Source organism: Silene latifolia, chromosome X (assembly GCF_048544455.1).
Source record: "Silene latifolia isolate original U9 population chromosome X, ASM4854445v1, whole genome shotgun sequence".
NCBI lineage: Eukaryota > Viridiplantae > Streptophyta > Magnoliopsida > Caryophyllales > Caryophyllaceae > Silene > Silene latifolia.
Genome location: NC_133537.1, coordinates 150704193 through 150715864, shown reverse-complemented (window position 1 = coordinate 150715864; position 11672 = coordinate 150704193). Strand labels below are relative to the sequence as shown.

The 11672-nt window shown below is 42.4% G+C and overlaps 1 protein-coding gene across 1 annotated transcript; it reads right to left on the bottom strand.

Moving 5' to 3' along the window:
• Positions 1-838: 838 nt before the first annotated feature.
• LOC141618565 (uncharacterized) lies at positions 839-6579 on the bottom strand. The gene is made up of 3 exons (XM_074435668.1): positions 6196-6579; positions 2123-2659; positions 839-1540 (listed from the first exon to the last, which is right to left on the bottom strand). The coding sequence occupies exons 1-3, from the start codon at positions 6577-6579 to the stop codon at positions 839-841; spliced, it is 1623 nt and encodes a 540-aa protein (XP_074291769.1).
• Between the last annotated feature and the right edge of the window lie 5093 nt (positions 6580-11672).

Below are 11672 nucleotides of genomic sequence, written 5' to 3'. Positions count from 1 at the left end.
GAAGCTTCCTATGGAGTCCCGCCTCATCCAATTGCAAATTGAAGGATTTAACCGCCCGATAGGCCCTATGTTCAATCTCCACGGGTAGATGACATGGCTTCCCAAAAAGTAGTCGGTACGGTGACATCCCAATCGGTGTCTTGTAAGCCGTGCGGTAGGCCCACAAGGCATCATACAATCTCGAGCTCCAATTTTTGCGATCGGGATTTACCGTTTTCTCAAGGATGGCCTTTATCTCCCTATTGGAAACCTCGGCTTGGCCGTTGGTTTGAGGGTGATAGGCCGTGGATACCTTGTGAATCACCCCATACTTTTTGAGAAGGGCACCAATAGCTTTGTTACAAAACTGCGTGCCGCGATCACTTATCAATGCTTTAGGAAACCCAAACCGAGAGAAAATATTAGTCTTGAGGAACTCTCCAACAACCTTGTCATCGTCGGTCTTGGTGGCTTTGGCTTCCACCCATTTAGAGACATAATCCACCGCCAAGAGTATTTAGATGTTGCCATAAGATGCGGGAAATGGCCCCATAAAGTCAATACCCCACACATCAAAGATTTCGCAATAGAGCATCGGGGTTTGGGGCATTTCTCCTTTCCTTGAGATATTGCCAAGTCTTTGGCATCTATCACAAGTCTTGACTATGGCATGGGCATCACGGAAGAGTGTGGGCCAAAAGAAACCGCTCTCTAAGACTTTCCGAGCCGTCTTTTTGGCTCCGAAATGACCCCCACAAGCATACTCGTGGCTAAACCGAAGAATTGACATGATTTCGGTGTCCGGCACACACCTCCTTATCACTTGATCGGCACAAAATTTCCACAAATAAGGATCATCCTACACATAGTACTTGGAATCACTTTTGATTTTGTCTCTTTGATGTCGAGTCAAACCCGGTGGAAATTTGTCCAAGACCAAGTAATTCACGATATGTGCATACCAAGGTTCGGTAGACATCAAGGCAAGAAGGGCTTCATCCGGTAAGGTCTCCTTTATTGAACTTTGTGGCACCAAGGAGTCTTGTTGGATGATTCTACTAAGATGATCCACCACCGTGTTGGTGAAGCCTTTCTTGTCTTTGAGTTCAACGTCAAACTCACTCAAAAGTAGTACCCATCTCATCAAACGGGGCTTGGATTCTTTCTTAGAGACAAGGTGCCTCAAGGCAGCATGATCCGTGAAGATGATGACCTTGGCTCCAAGAATATAAGATCGGAATTTCTCTAAGGCAAATACCACCGCAAGAAATTCTTTCTCGGTAGTTGTATAGTTCCTTTGAGCCTCATTCATCATTGTCGACGAATAATGGATAACATGAGGTGCTTTTCCTACCCTTTGGCCAAGTACCGCGCCAAGGGCATAATTTCTTGCGTCCGACATTATCTCAAACGGTTCATTCCAATTGGGAGGTTGAATTATAGGTGCCGAAATAAGCTTCTCCTTGAGCATATCAAAAGCTCCCATGCATTCTTCACTCATGATAAACTCACAATCCTTTTGAAGTAGCTTGCATAGAGGAGCGACAATCTTGGAGAAATCCTGAATAAAACGCCGGTAGAACCCGGCGTGACCTAGGAAAGATCTCACTTCGCGCACATTAGTAGGATAAGGCATGGTGCGAATGGTATCGACCTTTGCCTTATCAACCTCAATCCCCCTAGAGGAGATCACATGTCCCAAGACTATTCCTTCATCAACCATGAAATGACATTTCTCATGGTTGAGAACGAGGTTGGTATCAATACATCTCTTCAAAACCCAAGTGAGATGACTCAAACAATCCTCAAAAGATTGACCATGGACGGTGAAATCGTCCATAAACACTTCAATAAAGTCCTCAACATGATCCGAAAAGATACTCATCATGCACCTTTGGAACGTTCCCGGAGCATTACAAAGGCCGAAAGCCATCTTTCTATAGGCAAACGTTCCAAAGGGACATGTGAAGGTTGTTTTTGTTTGGTCCTCGGGTGCAATTGGGATTTGAAAATAACCCGAGTAGCCATCCTAAAAACAATAAAAAGCTTTTCCCGCTAACCTCTCCAACATTTGATCCATGAAGGGAAGCGGGAAGTGATCTTTTCGGGTCACGGCATTGAGCCTACGGTAGTCGATACATACCCTCCACCCATTTTGAACTCGAGTGGGGGTCAAAACGCCTTCATGATTCTCGACTACCGTTAGCCCGGATTTCTTTGGGACAACTTGGGTTGGACTAACCCATTGACTATCGGAGATAGGATAGATCATACCTACATAAAGGAGTTTGAGTACTTCTTTCTTCACAACATCCATCATTGGAGGATTCAAACGCCTTTGTGGTTGTCTGACGGGCTTTGCTTCATCTTCAAGAAGAATCCGATGCATGCATAAAGTGGGACTAATGCCTTTGATGTCGGCCATTGTCCACCCAATTGCTTCCTTGTGTTGCTTAAGAACCCGGATGAGAGCCTCTTCTTGCTCCTTAGTAAGCTTGCTTGAAATAATTACCGGTAGAGTTTCTTCACTTCCTAAAAATGCATACTTCAAGTGGCTTGGTAAGGGCTTCAATTCAACAATAGGAGGCTTGACAATAGAGGGAACGGGTTTCTCTTTTGGTAGCTCTTCTAATAATTTGGAAGAAAGGAAGAAAATCTCTTGGACAGGGGCAAACTCGCACTAATTATAAACTAGTAAAATAGCAAGCAAGGGATCGAACCCAAGAGAAGATGGGTTTTGCGATAGTGAAATTAAAAGAATAATTAGAACAATTGTAAAGAAGTAACAACAATTATGTAAAAAGGGGGGGTTTTTGGTTTGGTTTTAATTGTAACAAAAGAAAGGCAAATTCAAACAAGAGTGCAAAGCAAGTAAACAATCAAGAGTTTAAGATGGAAATTAATCAATATTAAGAGAGACTTAACCCGACCCAAAGTTTGGCACTTTAGTTGACAAAACCCCTCAATCAATCCTTCAATTATATATTATCACCCTATTGTGAAGATAAATCTTCTAAATCTCCTTAGTAATGGCCAAATGACAAGGAAATCACACTTAATCAAATAACCCAACTTATCAATTCTACCAAGTAGAAATCACATACATTGGTCAAATTAACAAGAAGATATGAGCACAAGAGATTCAATAGAGGTAATTAGACACAATGAAATCACGATTAATGCCTAATTACAAGTTAATCCTTTACTTGCTAATTAAGCCAAGAAGAAATCACATTCATTAGCATAATAACAAGGTGTTGCAAAGATGAGATTACAAGGAAATCACACTTAATAATCCCAACAACAATAAATTAAGGAACTTGATTAATTAAGCAACAAGGAAATCACACTTAATTACTCAATATAAACAAGGATTCCAAAATTCAAACAATAAACACAAAAGGATTAACAATGATAATGAAAATTAAGGAAGGATTAAAGGGTCTTACAACCAAAGATTAAGCCTTGAGTCGGATTAAGATAGAAGATTAGTTCTCCATAATTAGATCTAAAACCCAATTCAAAAGATGAAAATATTCCCAAATTACAACCTTGATTAATTAAAGTGAACAAAAGATGGTTAACCTAATTGCAAACTTCCTATTTATATCCCCCAAAACCTAGTAATTAATGGGCTTAATAAAGGGAAGGCCCGTAATACAAAACGGCAACAATCGTCCTTAAACCCAGAATTTTCGCACCGTGCGAGTTCTGGGCCTGGAAAACTCGCACGGTGCGAGTTTGCTCCTGGAGTGCGCCTTTCTTTCGCGATTCCTTTGATCCTTTGGAGGGCTTTCTTGTGGCATTTCTTCAAGCTTGTTCTTGGCTCCTCCTTGGACACTTCTCTCATTCTTTTGGCTTCTTAATCTTCACTTGAATTCATGCTAAATGGTGAAGCATTCGGAATTGGTCAAACAATGTAAAAATTGTCAAAAACCGTCACCAAGTGCTACCAAATGAGCTCAAAATGGTGCCAAAATGTAGTAGAAATAGGAGCTCATCAAACACCCCACACATAGCCCTTTTCTCGTCCCGAGCAAACTAGAATAAACCTAATCACCACCTAGGCCAAGAATTATGGGCACTCCTAATTCCCCTATCTTCACCTCACTTCTTCCTTCTTATGTCATCCCTCTTCTAAGCTCATGGTCACTTTCCTTCATAGCTCCAATAAGTGAGTAAGTGACCCAAATTCCACCAATTCGAACCTCTCTTCTCTCACTCCCCCTCCTTATATCATCCCTCTTCTAAGATGATCCTAAGTCCACCAATTCATCCATTCATCCTTCCCAAAACTCAACACTTCCTCCTTATTACTCCCCCTTATCACTCCACTTGGTTTACACAAGGTTACCACGATCATTAAAGCCTCTCCTATCTATCAATTTGGCAACCTCAAACACCTCCATTTTTCAACAATTCACAACAACTCAACAACTCAACACTCAACAACCAAACACAACCAAACATAACACAAGTGAACACAATCCCACACAACAAGTATGTCAAGCACTAGTAACAAAATAAACTTCCAAATCCCCCTCCTAGTCTTGGCATATCACTATCCTACCCTTCCGGCCTTCTAGAGCTCCACCACTTATGTCACCAATTCCAAATGGAAATAGTCAAGTATGTGACATGATTTCAAGGCTTCAAAGAGGTCACATGATTTTTCAATTTTTTTCCTACTTCTCTCATTTTGCCTAAACCGCCCTTTCGGGTTTTCGGTTTAGCTCTTTTCCTCACCTCTACTCTCGTGACTCGCACTCTTTTCTTCATTTTGCCCGGAGCGCCCTTTCGGGTTTTTACTCCGACCTCGGCAACTTTCCCATTTTTGCCTAGGATGCCCTTTCGGGTTTTCATCCTAGCCGGGTTTTTCTTTTTCTTTTCTTTCTTTTTCTTTTTTTTCGTTTTTTTTAAATAAAATACAATGCATGGAATTGAATATATCACAATATATACATGATACCAACTCATGCCCACCCCACACTTAAATCTTCACTTTGTCCTCAAAGTGTGAGGTGAACACCCTAAACTCACTCAAGAGTGTGAGCTTGAGGCACCTCCAAAGTCCGGAGGTCCTCCTCTTCTTCTTGCTTCTCTTCTTCTTCTCATCCTAGCCCTTTCGACTCTTGTTTCCTCAACTCTAGTCTCACTATACCCTTGGTATTGGGTGGGGAATTGTTGCATGAATTAAGCATTCATCGCGGCCACCATATCAAAAGTTGCGTTTGAAGTATAACGCAACTCTTCCAAATCTTCTTGATAATGGTGGTAGCGGGTTTCGGTGATTCCCCACCGATCATTCTCCGTTAGTTGCATTTGGGAGAGGGTAGACTCAATGTTTGAGACACGGTTGGTAATGTTGGTTTGCCATGTGTTGAAGGCCGGGTAGTCGAATTGAGGGCCCGAAAAAGGATATTGTGGTTGTTGTTGTGGCATTTGGGGAGGAGTGAAATGTGGCTCATCAAAGGGGGCATTACGCATGGGTTCATCAAATGGTGCATCATTATGAGGCATGTCACCAAAAGTAAAAGCCCCCCCTCCCCCCACTTACGGTTGCTCTCCTCCCTCATCCTCTTACGGCTCAACTACTTGGGCTCTATCAACCCAAAGGTACACAAAGGCATCGTCGGGAGGCATGTAGAAATCTTGTGCACTCCCCCAACTCAAGGGTGGTGAGTCGGAGGGACGGGGTAGGTACATGTAATGCTTGGAGTTTTGCCCACCCATGCACCAAATGACCAAGGGGGCGGTCTTGTCAACCACCTCAATCATTTTTTAGTGCTTCAAGTAATGGAAGTCTATGCGACCACTACCCTCAAGTTCGAAAGCATTGGGTGGAAATGGTACACCCGTCTTTTGCACAATTAATTCGATCATGCCCCCAATAAAAATGGTTCCTTTGGGGTTCTTTTGTAGTTCAAGGCACCCACTCACAAACAAGTCCACCCAATCCGGCACTCCCCTCCATTCCGGGGTCATTGACCAAAGACATTGAATTTGTTGGTATTGCATTTTGGTTGGTTCGGTCATGACCAAGAAATTTGTATTTATATGACGGCTTAGGAGGCGTAAGACCGGGTTGGGGATGGTGGTATTCTTTGAGTTCCCATGACGCACATCTCCCGTAATATCGTTCCAAAAAGCACTCATCAATTTTTTATCAAGGTTTTCTTAGACGGGGGCTTTCGTGATATGTAGGGCCTCTCGAACCTCATCATATGTCAAGGTATGGACAAGGCGATAAGCCCGAAATTTGATCCCCGGGACCTTGTCCCTTCCCACTTTCACTTTTTCCAACGACGAAAGAAATTCAAGAGTAACACCCCTTCGGGTGTATGCGGCCATGTGAGTGTAGGCCTCAAGGCCAACCTTTTCCAAAAGCATTCGGGTCAAGTCAAGCATTCCCAATTTAGAGAGAACGTTTTGGTCGAAGAATTTAGTTTGTACAATAGTTGACACCGAAGCAAATTTCTTCCAATTTGTGAGGGCCTTGTCTCGGAGGCCCTCCTTACCCGAATACTCACTTTCATCATAATCCACGGCTCCCTTGGGTCCTTTTGAGGAGGAAGCCGCGGTTTCTTTGCCTTTGCCCATTGAGAACAATTAGATATCCAGAAAACACAATTTTTTTGGGAAAAGTTTTGGGTGAGGCAAATGATCAAACACCTAATATGCACTACAAAAAATGTTGTGCTAATTAGCTATTTGTTAGAATAAAAACACCTCACTAGTTAAAGGGTTGTTTAAGGACGATTTCAACACAATAAAACAACTAAGTTTCGAATTTGAGGCACTCAAATTCGAAATCTAGTAAACTAGAATTGACAAGGAGAAGAATAAGGTGTTATACCTCCCTTTGATCCTTGTTTGTGTCGTTTGGTGAAGAATGCTAACCCAAAATGCTCAAAGTCGTCCCTTAAATCCAATTTGCAACCCAAAATCTTCAATTTCTTCAATCACTTGAAAACTCTAGCTCGAAATGATGATGGTTTTTCGGATTTTCTGCAATTTACCTTACCCAAATTGATGTTGGGAGATAAAAGTTGATAAAACTTGAAGGTAAATGCTTGATTTCGGTGATTTGAGAAGGATTTTGATGGGTGATTTTAGGGGTTTAGAGTTATGGTGAAGAGAGAGGTTGAATGTTCAAGCAATTGGGGAAGAACAAATGAGGCTGTCGTGGGAATTGAAGATGAAAAGCACAGTTTCTTCAAAAACCCGCACGGTGCGAGTTTGGGTCTCAGAAAAGTCGCACCGTGCGACTTTGCTGCTGGAAGTTGCTTTTTTGTTAATTAATTCTCCACTTTAGCTAATTCTTTTACCCATCATTCTTCCTTCTTTTCTTCACATATGCCCTTGAGTTGATATCCTATCACTAAAACACACATTAAAACATCCTAACATGCTAAAAACATTAATGAAAATGCAAATGATTTAATTTATAATGCAAAAATTAAAGGGTGCAATTAATTTAAACATACAAAATGTAATATAAACAATGCAATATGACAAATGCAATAAAGACAATGCAATGCGGAATTTAAATATGCAAGGGAAAGAAATATTTAGAAACTTTTGCCGTTTATTTAACGTCGATGGCTCGACAAAGTTGCACTTTCCATTAAGCCTCGTAAATGGGATCAATAAGGTGTAGTGTTTCCACTTCACCCGCTTCAATGCCTTCATAATAATGCTTAAGCCGTTGTCCATTCACCTTCAAGACTTTCCCGGTCTTTAAACACTTGATTTCTGTTGCTCCAAGTTGAAAAATTTTCACCACGTCATATGATCCCATCCATCGAGACCTCAATTTCCCGGAGAAGAGTCTAAGCCTATTTTGGAAAAGCAAGACTTTCTCTCCTAATTGAAAAACTCTTCTCGAAATCATATTGTCGTGCCATGCCCTTGTCCTAGCTTTATAGATGGATGCATTCTCATAAGCCTCATTCCTTATCTCTTTTAGTTCATGAAGTTGAAGCTTCCTATGGAGTCCCGCCTCATCCAATTGCAAATTGAAGGATTTAACTGCCCAATAGGCCCTATGTTCAATCTCCACGGGTAGATGACATGGTTTCCCAAAAAGTAGTCGGTACTGTGACATCCCAATCGGTGTCTTGTAAGCCGTGCGGTAGGCCCACAAGGCATCATCCAATCTCGAGCTCCAATCTTTGCGATCGGGATTTTCCGTTTTCTCAAGGATGGCCTTTATCTCCCTATTGGAAACCTCGGCTTGGCCGTTGGTTTGAGGGTGATAGGCCGTGGATACCTTGTGAATCACCCCATACTTTTTGAGAAGGGCACCAATAGCTTTGTTACAAAAATGCGTGCCGCGATCACTTATCAATGCTTTGGGAAACCCAAACCGAGAGAAAATATTAGTCTTGAGGAACTCTCCAACCACCTTGGCATCGTCGGTCTTGGTGGCTTTGGCTTCCACCCATTTAGAGACATAATCCACCGCCAAGAGTATGTAGATGTTGCCATAAGATGCGGGAAATGGCCCCATAAAGTCAATACCCCACACATCAAAGATTTCGCAATAGAGCATCGGGGTTTGGGGCATTTCTCCTTTCCTTGAGATATTGCCAAGTCTTTGGAATCTATCACAAGTCTTGACTATGGCATGGGCATCACGGAAGAGTGTGGGCCAAAAGAAACCGCTCTCTAAGACTTTCCGAGCCGTCTTTTTGGCTCCGAAATGACCCCCACAAGCATACTCGTGGCTAAACCGAAGAATTGACATGATTTCGGTGTCCGGCACACACCTCCTTATCACTTGATCGGCACAAAATTTCCACAAATAAGGATCATCCCACACATAGTACTTGGAATCACTCTTGATTTTGTCTCTTTGATGTCGAGTCAAACCCGGTGGAAATTTGTCCAAGACCAAGTAATTCACGATATGTGCATACCAAGGTTCGGTAGACATCAAGGCAAGAAGGGCTTTATCCGGGAAGGTCTCCTTTATTGAACTTTGTGGCACCAAGGAGTCTTCTTGGATGATTCTACTAAGATGATCCGCCACCGTGTTGGTGGAGCCTTTCTTGTCTTTGAGTTCAACGTCAAACTCACTCAAAAGTAGTACCCATCTGATCAAACGGGGCTTAAATTCTTTCTTAGAGACAAGGTGCCTCAAGGCGGCATGATCCGTGAAGATGATGGATGACCTTGGCTCCAAGAATATAAGATCGGAATTTCTCTAAGGCAAACACCACCGCAAGAAATTCTTTCTCGGTAGTTGTATAGTTCCTTTGAGCCTCATTCATCATTGTCGACGCATATTGGATAACATGAGGTGCTCTTCCTACCCTTTGGCCAAGTACCGCGCCAAGGGCATAATTGCTTACGTCCGACATTATCTCAAACGGTTCATTCCAATTAGGAGGTTGAATTATAGGTGCCGAAATAAGCTTCTCCTTGAGCATATCAAAAGCTCCCTTGCATTCTTCACTCATGATAAACTCACAATCCTTTTAAAGTAGCTTGCATAGAGGAGCGGCAATCTTGGAGAAATCCTTAATAAAATGCCGGTAGAACCCGGCGTGACCTAGGAAAGATCTCACTTCGCGCACATTAGTAGGATAAGGCAAGGTGTGAAAGGTATCGACCTTTGCCTTATCAACCTCAATCCCTCTAGAGGAGATCACATGTCCCAAGACTATTCCTTCATCAACCATGAAATGACATTTCTCATGGTTGAGAACGAGGTTGGTATCAATACATCTCTTCAAAACCCAAGTGATATGACTCAAACAATCCTCAAAAGATTGGCCATGGACGGTGAAATCGTCCATAAACACTTCAATAAAGTCCTCAACATGATCCGAAAAGATACTCATCATGCACCTTTGGAACGTTCCCGGAGCATTACAAAGGCCGAAAGGCATCTTTCTATAGGCAAACTTTCCAAAGAGACATGTGAAGGTTGTTTTTGTTTGGTCCTCGGGTGCAATTGGGATTTGATAATAACCCGAGCAGCCATCCAAAAAACAATAAAAAGCTTTTCCCGCTAACCTCTCCAACATTTGATCCATGAAGGGAAGCGGGAAGTGATCTTTTCGGGTCACGGCATTGAGCCTACAATAGTCGATACATACCCTCCACCCATTTTGAACTCAAGTGGGGGTAAAAACGCCTTCATGATTCTCGACTACCGTTAGCCCGGATTTCTTTGGGACAACTTGGGTTAGACTAACCCATTGACTATCGGAGATAGGATAGATCATACCTACATGAAGGAGTTTGAGTACCTCTTTCTTCACAACATCCATCATTGGAGGATTCAAACGCCTTTGTGGTTGTCGGACGGGCTTTGCTTCATCTTCAAGAAGAATCCGATGCATGCATAAAGTGGGACTAATGCCTTTGATGTCGGCCATAGTCCACCCAATTGCTTCCTTGTGTTTCTTAAGAACCCGGATGAGAGCCTCTTCTTGCTCCTTAGAAAGCTTGCTTGAAATAATTACCGGTAGAGTTTCTTCACTTCCTAAAAATGCATACTTCAAGTGGCTTGGTAAGGGCTTCAATTCAACAATAGGAGGCTTGACAGTAGAGGGAACGGGTTTCTCTTTTGGTTGCTCTTCTAATAATTTGGAAGAAAGGAAGAAAATCTCCTGGACAGGGGCAAACTCGCACGGTGCGAGTTTCCCATCCCCAGAACTCGCACGATGCGAGTTCTCTGCTGCCTTCCGGATTTCTTCCTTTTCTTCCCATTCTTCCATTGGGGGATTTTCCTCTAAGTCCTTGATTGTTTCCTGCAAATCACAAGACAAAGCATACCCCGTATCCTCTCCAACCAATCCATTAGTCAAAACAACATTTAATGCATCAACTTTGCACAATTCATACATGGTTTGCACAATTGGCTCAAAAATTTCAAGAAAACACAAGGATGAAGTCTCGGATGGGTATTTCATAGCTTCATGGATGCTATACTCGATCTTTTCCCCCTTAAATTCCATTGTGAGGCGTCCACTAGATACATCAATTTTGGTGTTGGAAGTTCTCATGAAAGGCCTTCCCAACAAAATGGGAGTGGAGCCTTTCTCGGGTTCCATTTCAATCACATAGAAGTCGGCGGGGAAAAGCATTTCCCCCACCTTCACCAAGACATCTTCCACAACCCCCTTAGGATAGATATTGGACCTATCGGCCAAAGAAATGACCGTACGAGTCGGTTTCAAAGGCCCTAACTTGAGTGACTCATAAAGGTAATTGGGCAAGACATTAATAGATGCACCTAAATCAAGCATAGCATGTTGACAATCCAAGTCTCCAATTTTACAGAGGATGGTGAACATGCCCGGGTCACTACATTTTTGTGGCAACCGTTTTTGAAAAATTGCCGACACATGTTCACTAGCCCTTACCTTTTTCATGCTTTTTGCCTTGTTGGTCCTCTTAGTAGTGCACAACTCTTTCAAAAATTTTGCATGCTTGGGCACACTACTAAGAAGATCAAGGATAAGAATTTTTACCTCCACTTTACGAAAGATATCATAAAGGCTTGAAGTCTTCTTGTCAATTATCCTTGTGTCATTCAAAGCACTTGGAAATGGAGCTTGTGGCTCATATTCCGGAAGAGGTTCATGGATCCTCACTTGTTGAGGTGTTGATGCTTCCCCTTGTTCCACTACCACTTCAATTTCATCTTCAATCACATCTTCCACTTCATGAACAATAGG